The 12,238-nt window shown below is 32.2% G+C and overlaps 1 protein-coding gene across 9 annotated transcripts in view; it reads right to left on the minus strand.

The window, feature by feature from the left end:
- LOC108753686 (dystrophin, isoforms A/C/F/G/H) overlaps window positions 1-12,238 on the minus strand; it is a 456,309-nt gene that overhangs the window by 267,187 nt on the left and 176,884 nt on the right. For all 9 annotated transcript variants that reach the window (XM_018495515.1, XM_018495513.1, XM_018495514.1 and 6 more), the window contains one exon: window positions 11,762-11,951. In XM_018495515.1, the coding sequence (XP_018351017.1) occupies window positions 11,762-11,951 (190 nt within the window). The remainder of the gene's footprint in view (window positions 1-11,761; window positions 11,952-12,238) is intronic.

Below are 12,238 nucleotides of genomic sequence, written 5' to 3' on the forward strand. Positions count from 1 at the left end.
TCTCTCTCTCTCCCCCACCCCCCTCTCTCTCTCTCTCTCTCTCTTTCTTTCTCTCTCTCTCTTTCTCTCAGAAAACGTCTACGTTTATAGTCAAGTAAGTGTTCAGATTTTTCCGAGATTTCTTATCTCTTGAATGCCACCTCACATGAAAATCGTCGCGAAATTTCAAGATGTCGACTCTTCAAAGGAACAAGGTTGACCTGCTTTTGCGCCCAAAAGAAGATTTTACCTATTTTGTGTAATCGCACTAGATTCCGCTTGACTTGAATTTTCTAAATCTCTTTTATCTGATAATACGTTGTGTGCAAGTTTTTTAAATTTCTTCATATATCTATACTGTCAACAAACTATAAAATTTAAATAGGATTGTAGTGCAAAGTAATTCTTAAAAAATTCTTTCTGCGTTCATAAAGTATCTAACAGAATAAATTTTACAGTTTGTGTCTTTTATAAAGCGCAAACTGTAAAAGAAATAAAAAAAGAAATAAATATCATAAAGTACAAGATTATTTTTTGTGTTTGAAAAAATCAATAGAATAGTCGTTTTCTTCAGAAAAAAATTTAGTGATTTATTATTGAAAAAATTATTAAGAATTTTTATACCAAAACATCGAAGTCGTTGTAAACGAAAATTAAAAGCATTCGCTACGAAGTGTGCGAAAATTAGCTCGTTACTATAATTAATAAAAATAAGTTTGTTACTACAATTATTTAATAATCAACTTATTACAGTTGTTTAATATAACATTCTTTAAACTATTAATTTTTTCCTTTTAACAGTTGCTTTTTATCTGTTTAATGTGATAGTTTCTCTCTCAATTGAGAATACGTAGGCGTACAAAAGCAGCGGTTTCTGTCACGGACATGAAACTTGATACCGTATCTACAATACAAAGATGGCGTATCGTATACGGATACACATGACGCCGTTGTACGGTGAAAGTACGAGACGATATTGTAAAGTTGCTCGGCAATGTACAAGCCGCCAGACAACGGCATCTGCACGCAACGTTATCTCGATAACCCTCGTATATCCCTCGGGGTGCAACAAACCTAATATCGCGACATGAAACTATGGACTATCGGATTTGTCTGATTACCGAAAGAATTCCGCAGAAACGAAAGAGAACAAATTCAGAGAGCGAAAGAAGAAAAAATGAAGGATCCTTTAGTTCACGTTGTACATGCCACTATGTTAATAGATAATTATGTTCCTCTCGTGCATGCAAATTCTTCTTCATGTGACACATGTACTCCATGCGCGTCATCTCTGTACGATGACGGTGTCATAACGAGATATGCGCGAGAAGAAGTTTCAACACGCACAGGCAGTTGCTGACAACCTCCTTAATTAAGAGTATCTGAAAGTTAGTCAGTAAAGCTACTCGCATTTTAACAATGCGTATTTAATGAAAATTAAATAACATATATTAATGACTAAAAGCATTTATGTCATTAAATTCAATTTATAACAAAATAAAAATAAGTTTGTTAACGATAAAAGAACGCTTTAAATATTTTACAACAATAAAATAAACATTGCGTTAAGAAGTACGTCCTTCTTCAATTAATACAAAGAATTTATATCCCAACAGATTTTTTTATAATCAATGATACAATAGCTAGATTATTCAACAAATATATTACAGAATAGAATTTAATTAACAAAGTGTATATGTCTGATCATTTGAAATTAATCTGCAGGTAAAAATATTATTCTCATTTTGAAAAAAATTGTTCGATCTATTCTTTTTGTGTTGAAATTTAACGACCATCTATTATTTATTGTATAGATATCGGTAAAACGAGGAAAAACTACTGACTACTGAACTGAGAATTAGCAAGCGGCATGTCAGCAATCGTTATTGGGCAACATATCACAAATCCCAGAATTATTGCTCAGTCAAAATTAATGCCGTTGGTACGGCGCAAACGTAGCGTAACTGACAACTTAGCGTCCGCTCGAATATTGGCTGCGATCTCTTGGTGCTTTCGCATATATTCGCCTAACGAGGGACGAGGTGAAATAACTCAAATCAATAGCGTAACACGATTTCCGCGACACGGCCGCAGAATAAATCATGGATCCGTTGTTGGAAGAACGGAAACACAATCAGCTCAATACGAGATATCCCGTGGGAGCGAAGGAACTGCGTGGAACAATGGCAATGTCATGCGAAATAACCTTTGCTCAGATTCCATGAAAACGACGAACGAAATGCAGTATTTTTAATTAAAAAAAAATAATAATACACAAAAAATAGAAACTTATAGGAATATTGTAAACGAGGATAAGTGCTAGAATCCTACACTGTGCTAACTATGAGTTCACGATACGTAGCTACTTGCCGAAATAGCTGTACAATTAAAGCTGCTGCACTACTTTATCGTTACATCGGAACAAGATATCGTGATATCGTGACTTTTAGGTGATGCTGTCTAAATCGAGCGATTCCTGAATCGCCGTGATAAGACTTTTCTTATCTCTTTTACAACTGAAAGAACGAGAGATATCTTGAATTTCTCTTTATGCTAATCAGAAGTAATATTAAAGTACACTGTGTAGATTATATTTCGAGAATGAATGGATATACAAGAAAAGTTCTATATTTTTTTAAATTACAAAACTTATTTGATAATCAATAGCAAAGGATATTAGCATGCATATATAATTTAGTAATAAGACTTTTTTTTGTTATGTATACGTTGCATAAATTAATCTCTGTACATCTTGTCATTTGCTCATTATTTTGTAATAAAATAATACATTATTGTTTTAAACATATATCTCACAAGTAATAAAAGTTGTGCAATTATTTTTGCAAAAGATATTATCATTTTACAAAAGAGGAAATATAGAAATAATTTTCAAGTAAAATCATTTGTAACAATTAATTTACTTAATAAAAATCAATAAATGACTTATTCACTATTTTCATATTTATTTTTCAATATGCTTGCAGTTTATCATTTTTTATTATAACAATAAACATTACATTTGAGACAAATTTAAACCGACTGCTTGAGATTCAATCAGCAAACGATAAATTGGTTACTACGTCGCATTTACCATAGCAAGTTTGGAGATACCTAAGGTTGCACTCTAAAAAATCATAGGAGAGACTTCTCACTCAGCTAACGTATCGATAACAGCTAAGTTATAGGAGATATAATACCAAATGTCGTGAAATTTCAACTGTCGGTACAAACGTAGTTTGCTGGTTAAGAAACACCCCTAAACTAGGGTGGACGAACATTCTGCATTACCGACCATGGAACTGCAGGGGTGGATGGAAAGGTGCCGCCATCTACGTGAACTTAAAGCGCATGCGCGTACCATTTCGATCGGAAACAACCCCTTGTGTCAAATTTTATTAAATTACATATTGGGGGTGAGAATGTTCGTGGCGAATGAGTAGATACGTATGTTCTATTTATAAGAATTGAGAAAAGCTAAATATAATAAAAACGTAAAGATTATACATTTTTCTTCTAAATATTACATTTAAATTAATTTTATTAAATAAATTATTGCGAAATTAAGTGTTATTTTAATTAATCTCAACGATATAAATAGATTCATAAATAATTCGCGATAATAAAATATTAATGATTTCTCATAACCCCATTTCTAACTATTAAGAATTCGGAATTAGTTTGATTAAAAAATTTAAAAGAGAACAAAGAAATATTTAAAAAACATTATTTAATATAATTTTTAACTATTAACTGTCAAATTATTATATCACTCTGCTTGGACATATTTCATCATTTTAAAAAGTTTTTCAGTATTTTCTAAAACTAAAAATTTTCATAAAAGTTAATGGAAAAATTGAATTGAAAAATATTTATTGTACATACAGAATTTGACATTTTCTGAACAATAGAGAGAAATATTATCGAACAGCAAGAAAATTAAATTTCTATTCTCAAATTTCATCCCTTAATAGAAAAACCCGACGAACAGCTCACCCTCATACGTTCGTTTCTATTACATCCGGCCTTAACGATACTGTAATTTTCTCTCTTTCCTTCTCTTTCTCATTGTCGGAATTCTATAATCTACGACTTTCGCTTTTTATTTTCATCATGCTTGCGAGCACACGACGACCGTGTATCTTTTGTGACGACGGATGATTTAGATCATGTTTCCTCATTGAGCAGGGGTAGTTTGGCTGCACCGACCAGCCTGTTGCGAGAGACTACTCCCTTGAAAAAGAAGGAATGCCGCTTTGTGCACGGAACCATTAAAAAAGGATAAGCCGGTGAACGCGACCCCTAAGCTATCGTCAGTTGTTCAATAATTTTATTGTGGATGCACAAAATGACGACATAGTCATTAGGGAAAATAAGCTTCAAACGATTTATAATGACGTTATTGAATACAAACAAAGCAAATTTTTAAAGCGATATACATACAGAAAATAAAAGCTTAAAATTTGTAGTAATAAATAAGTAAAACTGATACAAATCTCTAAAAGAGCAAATATCTAAGAAGGCGGTCAAAGTGAGATTTGATGTCTAATAATATTAATAATTTTACGATTTTTAGTTTAAACAAACTGTGATATTATTTGAATTTCATTTTAAATCTATGCTTTAAGATTGACAAATAATCAGCATGCATTTTACTGGAACTGGAAATGGCATACAAAAATTCGCGCAAAAATATTATAAGGCTTTCAAATCCGTTTTGACCAAATATAGTCTTTTCGCTTATTAGTTTTAAAATTTATGTTAAGTTGAAAAAATCACATTTAAATTATTATTCTTGTCACAAAAGAACATATCTATATTCTTAAGCTGAAACATCACTTTTATGTTTCATGTTTATAAAGCTGAATTAATTTCGCAAGTGTCACAAGACTCCAGAAAATGTTTAGGACACGGTCTCTGATATTTTAGAATGAGATTCTAACTGGGAAAAGTCTGGAGGCGTGGCGGCGTACATGCATATCCGCGAGCACATGCGCATGTAAATTCGTCGTAAATTTTCTCCAGAGTACTATTTCTCTCGCGACATGACCAAAATGCAATGCACGGAACGCCAAAGCTCCCGTTGCGTCGGATCTCGAAAAGCGCCATAATATAATGGAATAATGGCTATTAGAAGGGGAATATTATCGTCGCGGCGCTCGACCGTCCGACGGTGGAAGCGTTTTATCGATCGTTTGGCTGCGTTTGGCGCGATGAAGCGAGAAAGGGAAAGTGGCTGGCTCGGTTTACTCATTCTTCCGTATTTCCGTGACCTTCGGGACCACGACAATACACCGCCATTTCGCCAATCGCGACCTGAACCGCGAAGATTTAACACCCTTTTAGTCAACCTTGACAATTATACGTTAAGCACGCAGAAAATGAATCCAATCGGATAATACCGCATGCAAAATTAATCACATCAAAGTAACTTTTGAACAAAAGTCAAATCCGACAGTTGAGTCTACAATTCCAAAATTTGACAGTTAATCCTAAAGTAGTAAAATATGTATAATTACACTTGAACACGAAAAAAGAACGTTTTCATTCCTCAGTAATTCGATTAATTTCGAATAAGCGCAATTACGAGTATGAAAGCGAGAAGGAATAACATTTTTATAATATATTCAAGAAAAGTAGAATTATTTTAAAGTATAAAGAACAAATGTAACAATTAATCAGATTTAAACTTGAACAGTATATACGCGCTGTAAATAAAGATAAACAAATCTTTGCAATAACATAAAATATATTATTTACAAAAAAATATCATAGTCTAATGTAAAATATAGCTTGGTAATTGATTCAAATTATCTCAATTGACTAAATACAGCTAATCATACGAAGTGCCTCGTTTTCTTTCTTTCTCGAAAATCGACACCGATGCATCGATAAATCACGGTTCTGAACATTAATGACGCGTAAGTACGAAGGCTTTACCGCAGGGACAGCGGAGACTCGACTCATAGAGTACATGGCTCTACGATAAAGAAAAAGAGAGCCACCACGTGAAATTGCATTAAAGCGGATTAGCCACGGCAGGATTGATCTAACGAAGCGGAGCGTGCCGTGTTTACCATGAATATGAGAAAGGGCTGTACTCTCTTTGTTCATCTAAAGGCGAAACGTAAGTCCGGGTCACGTAAGCGACTCCTCGTTATTCTGCCGATCGATGCTCTCTATTTTCCGTATAGGCGATTCCTAAAAGCAGTGGAATTCCGATGTGACGCACAATGAGAGAAGTCTCAAATAAAGTTAAAAGAAGTGCAAAAGTCTGAAGCACGTGCAAAGCTCCTCATTTCAGTAGAGCAAGTCCGATCGAGCGCTTCGCAAATGTTAGAAACATGAGACATCGCGTAGCAACGAATGTAATTTGCAATTCATAAATCGTGAATGTGCAATATCTCGTTCCGAGATATATCTCTTTGATGTTGAACAATGTCAAAGGGCTCGTAATTTGAAAGAAACTTAAATGCGTATATTTTATCTCTCTAATAAAATGAAGTGAACATTTGATACTTTAATAAAATAAATTGCAGCTTTTTACAGAAAGCTTCTCATTGTCATACAAAGATAATAATCATTAAAAATGTAGATTATAATTGCTCACACAAACATATCTGAAAAGCTTAGATAAAATGTATACCTATATAATAATGCCGTAAAAGTAGAAATAATTAGTTTCTGGGATATTCAGTCCAATATTCAGTCGTTGAACGACGTAATATCGACGTAAGTAGCAGCTAGAGCCAATAAAGTGTGGTTTAAACAGAGAGAAAAAACGTGCTTTCGACAATAATAGAAATTCCATGTACTGCCGAAAGACATGAAGTAGATATGAACAAGTAATGCATACATAAGTTACGCCCGAACGGGACGTTGGTCGATAATTCATTAGTTAAATCGCGTTTGTAAACTATGATACAGAACAGCGTCGTTGCGAAACTAATAGCAACTACCATATTCAAGAAATATCGACTGTTCAATAGTTTGGCCGCAAATATGTGCGCGATACATTGACAGACCTTATGGATTATTCCTCAGAATTGTATTGCAGTATATTTAACGTGGATATGCGGAATTGAGAGGAAAATTATTTTGGCTTATTTCAAATATCAGAACAAAGCGACATCGACTAAGAGTATAACATATAAGATTTTTAGACATATTTCAGCATTATATTTCAAAGTTGTACTGCGAACATTACCAATAAAAATATTAAAATCAACATTACATATAAATATTAAAATCAGCATTACGTATAAATAAATTCAATGCATCTTGGTTTTGCTCAGCAAACTCTATGATTCCTTCTGTCGTCAGTTTAAATGTATATTACTGCTTTTAGTTAAAGTTCGTTAGCTTTCGCAGAAATTGCAAACGGCATTTGATGTTCGTTTCTAATTTGTTCGCTGCGAGAGCAACGAACGTATAAAACAATGAAAACAGCTTTACAATCAAAAGGGAGAAAAAGCGTTCTACTTATCCACCGCTCAATTTCCATATTTATCATCGTATATAAATAAACGACCGAGTAAGAGCTGTAGAGCAGAACTGTTTTACTTCGGCTCGATTTAATATACATCTTTAAATCTTGAGTTCCATAAACGGCGAAATGAACTCGAAATAAATTACTGCTATAGATACAAATAACTCCGAAATTGTGTCAACGAGGTACAAAGAGTTTAGCGAGACTAAAATGGGCACGCTCCCTGGAGTTAATTAGTCTCGAGTACCAGATGATACGACCAGCATGGTTCCCACATGAAAACGCGATGTACCAGGAAAAAAGGCTTCAACGTTACGCGACTCATTGAAACAAGAGGTGATAACAAGTTTTTTCGCGATATTCTGCTCTATATACGGGAACATTAGCATGAACATCAACTCGCGTGTATAGTAAATAAAAATATAAGCTTGAGATAATAATTGCCAGCTCGTAATTGTTTCTAACACGTAACTTTAGCGTTTATCATATTTAAAAAAGTACTATAAAATTATTTCAGTTAAAAAAAAATACAATATGAATATTTGTAAAGATAACTGCATTGCGAAGCAAATAATATGGTTGATTACTTTTGGATATTCATGTTATCACATGAGCTATCGAACAGCAGGATATTGTACAATACTGTAACTAACTACTGATGGATATGACAGATCGAATAATAAATTCCAATCAGTTATTATACGATTTATCAAATAACCGCTATTTCCACATTGCTAATAATTACAGTTTATAAATTATGCTTCTGTCATTTATTGGATATATGTGTACATCAAATAGTACAATATTCATCATTTGAAAAACCAAACAAAAAATATATAATGCAAGAAGGATTACCGATTAATATAACATACAAAAAATAATTCTTTCATATCTTATGATCTTGTAATATTCATTAATTATCGTTGAATTTTCTAATACTCAATATTGAGCATTATAAATTGTGCATTACGTGTCATTAAGTATGATTAAAAATTAATAAAAAGAATAATTATTAATCGTTTACTAGCAATACGAAGTAATTCTGTTATCAGCGATCGATTATTTTAATAATGCATTGTAGATTCCCTATTGATTAGTGATTAATAGATTATTCAAGTTTTTTTTTTTATAGAAAATACCTGAATATTCGCGAACCCTAATTTTAGCAATCAATATGAAAGGATCTCAATATCGCTATATTCTGAATGACTCCGAATAATTCTAATGTGACATGTTCTAAATGTGATACCGAATTTTAATTATATAATGATATAATATATATCAGTAATATATATAATAATATAATAGATATCGTAGTAAATTGGATTTCGCATTTAAAATAAAGCATTTTTGCTAAATTGCTTTAAAATTTAAGAGAGATTATCTAAATTAAATTTTACGAAAAATTTATTTAATAATAGTACATGTGATGTAATACTCTTGAAAATGTAATATTTCTCGATAAAACGAAATGTATAGATATTTCAATAAAGTGCAATATGCATCATATATTAAAGTAATACTAATAATTTTTCCAATAATTTACTGAAACTCAATTTTCCCAAAAGAATATGATCAAAATTTAAAAATTAAATAATCAAATCAAACAGAACATTAACCAATAAATAGCTAACAGTAAAATTAATAGACTCTAGTAATGAATTTAGCATTGAATTTTGTTCACTCTAAACTGATCTTTCGCCGGCGTTTCCCTTTAAAATGCAAGAAACTAACACAATAAGCTCCTTACTCGATGGTGGATCGTTTGCTCTTAAATATTACACGCAATCGATCAAAGTCCAGCTCACCAACGGTAATCGTGCTTGTTTCTGTTAATAATTAGTGCTGTCTCGACGAGCAAATAGAACGTAAGAAGATTGTAAACGGGAACGAATCTGTCAATAATTATGGAAAAGTATTACAATATAATGATCCTCGCGAATGCCTTAGTCACATTTACGCAAGTACTTATAATTCAATACTAAAAATGGCGAATTTCATAACTATAGAAGTACAAGCAGAAATATTACATTGGCCGCGTATGATATAATATCAGTTTGAATCCGAGTACAATACATCAGTATCAATTTTGCAAGCAATTCTCTCCCACATGCAGCATGTACCTAATTACGCAGTTTCATTAAAATATTATATGTTCAACGTTCGATAATTATTACTACTCATTTTCTATATCTAATTTTTGTATATCTATTTGTGTATATCTAATTCGATTTCTATTACCGCACGATCTATCGTTTATAAATAGCAAAGTTTACATTCGATCTTTTTGATCGTGTTTTATATTTATATAAAAATTCGTAATCACATAAAGAATAATAACAAAAATGTATCAAATTTTTTCCAATTTTTTTCACTTTAATAAATACAGCAATCGTGAAAAATTTATTTTCTATCTTCCACGAGCATCATATATCGCTGCTTTATGTTTACCATGATGAACGAAGGGAATGATCACTTGCAAATTAATGAAACGTTCAATGGCCGTAAAAAAATCGGTAACGTACCGATAAAAAACATCATGTGTCGCGTGAAAAGCAACCGATTCAAATGCAAAATTACAGGGTAACTAAATCACAGCACGTGAATGCAATGGCTGCTAGTTGCGGCGAGAAATTTACCGGATGCGTCAACGCGACGAAAAAACAACCGTGAGCGGGCGCGTGGCGTACGAAAATTTAAATCTTCACGCTCTGGAAATCGTATATAAAGCGGAAAACACCGCGTGAAAAGACTGATGGCCGGTCACCGCATTATATCGATACTCAATACCAAATTTCTTCTTTTTAATGGGTACATCGATACCCTGTCTGATACTTTCGATACGCTTTTGTAACAATCGGTCGGAACTCCAAAACTGGTCATACGGAAGATGCGCAACGTAGAGAGATCAGAAGTCAACGTGACGGATACTATCACGTTAAGCGAATTATATCTCACTTTTATTCGAGTGAGAAATTCACGCATAATAAAAAATTGGATGTCCTGCTTGGCAAAACATTTTTATGCTACATTTTTTCGTATCAATTTGTATAAATTTGCATACACGGATACAATGATTTTGTTAGAGTATTTAAAAATTCAGATACAAATCTGAAAATAATTTTACCAACTCATCAAAATAATTATGTAGCAAAACTCAAACATGAGCAATGCTGCAAAAAGTTTGGACAATCTAGCAGCCAGCTTAAGTATCCATTATTTTGATGGTCCAACAAAGTTTAATTTCAAATCTGTATCCAGCTCAAATTTTAAATGTTTTAACAAAATCGTGCGGACATGTCACATATATTGCAATCTATAATAATAAAATTTAAAATATCAAAAAATAGATTTAAACTGCATAATAAATAAAAATCGCAGTATCATCAAATAATATAAAAAATAAATATTTATATATTAGATATAAATATCCATCCAAAATTATATTTATAAAATATCTAAATATCATATATTGTCTAAATATTTGTTACTTAATTGTTTGTTCTAGCAAAATCTCTTTTCTTTTTTCTTTCTATTAAAATGTAAAACTTAGCAAAATTTTGTTACAATCAAGACGACATATAAATTAAATATCAAAAAGAAGATCTATATTTGAATATTATTTTGTTAATATGAGTTTTCACTTTGCAATGCAATTGCATTCACAGGTTTTCGTACATCCCGTTTTTGCACCAATTTTTTAAATAAGATGTTTTTTAAACTCTTTAAATATGATAAATGCTGAAATTTTGTAACATTTTTAAACGTGAGAGTCGAGATTTAAAAAACTATTAGTTTTATTTACTCTAGCGACGCTCTATGATGCCTACTTTAGAGCGCATAACACGTGCGCATACACGCGATTTCCTTTGTCTTTTGCAACGCTAATAAAGATCTTCTTAGAACGCGTTTGATCATATAACCACTCGGTATTACCGTCAAAATTGCAACAAACTAATCTATCAATTACAACGCTTGTGAATAAATATTTAAATATGTAATATTTTTTCTATCACATACATAAATCATAAAGAAAAAAAAATATATATACATAGTTTTTATGATTGAGATATACATATATTTCAATCATAAAAAAAGATAAAAAAATTAAATAAAGAAAATTATATCGTTTCTTATTTTTTACGAAATATGTCCATCTCGAGCAATTTAAAAAATGAGCAATCTTTCGTCTTACAACATTGAACATATGTGTTGCATCAGGTTAGAACACTTATGTTACCAGAATATTCCGTGTCGGAACTTGTCGTGAAATTTGTGTGAACGTGACAATCTTACCTTAAGCTGATGTTGTGGTCGTCTGAGCGCGCCCTGGTCTCGTCGTCCACCCAGTCGATCGGCTTCCGCTTCCAATCCCTCCATCGAAGACTCCGCTTCACTCAACCAGGCCAAGAACTTGTCTAGAGACCGGTCGAAGTTGTGAAGCGAGTTCATTGCGGAGTGCAGTAGTTTTCCGCGATTGATGATGCTGGAAACAGATCGGTCGATACAGTATTACATCCGTGATCTACAGTTTACTTCGAAGCAAAGTTCCTTAACTCGAAACACTATAGACGCGAATACAAGCTCAAGAGTAAACGCGTCGTACTTGCTCTATATCTAAGTTATCCAAAAAGACGCATTTCTCCTACATTACAATTTTCATAATTATCAAAATCGGAGAATTAATCTTCTATTAATGAAAATTTTATTAATTTATTTATTATTCACTATTAATTCTTACGACTTTATAATTTTTAAATATAAAATATTTTA

The sequence above is a fragment of the Trachymyrmex septentrionalis genome, unplaced genomic scaffold (genome assembly GCF_001594115.1).
Source record: "Trachymyrmex septentrionalis isolate Tsep2-gDNA-1 unplaced genomic scaffold, Tsep1.0 scaffold70, whole genome shotgun sequence".
NCBI lineage: Eukaryota > Metazoa > Arthropoda > Insecta > Hymenoptera > Formicidae > Trachymyrmex > Trachymyrmex septentrionalis.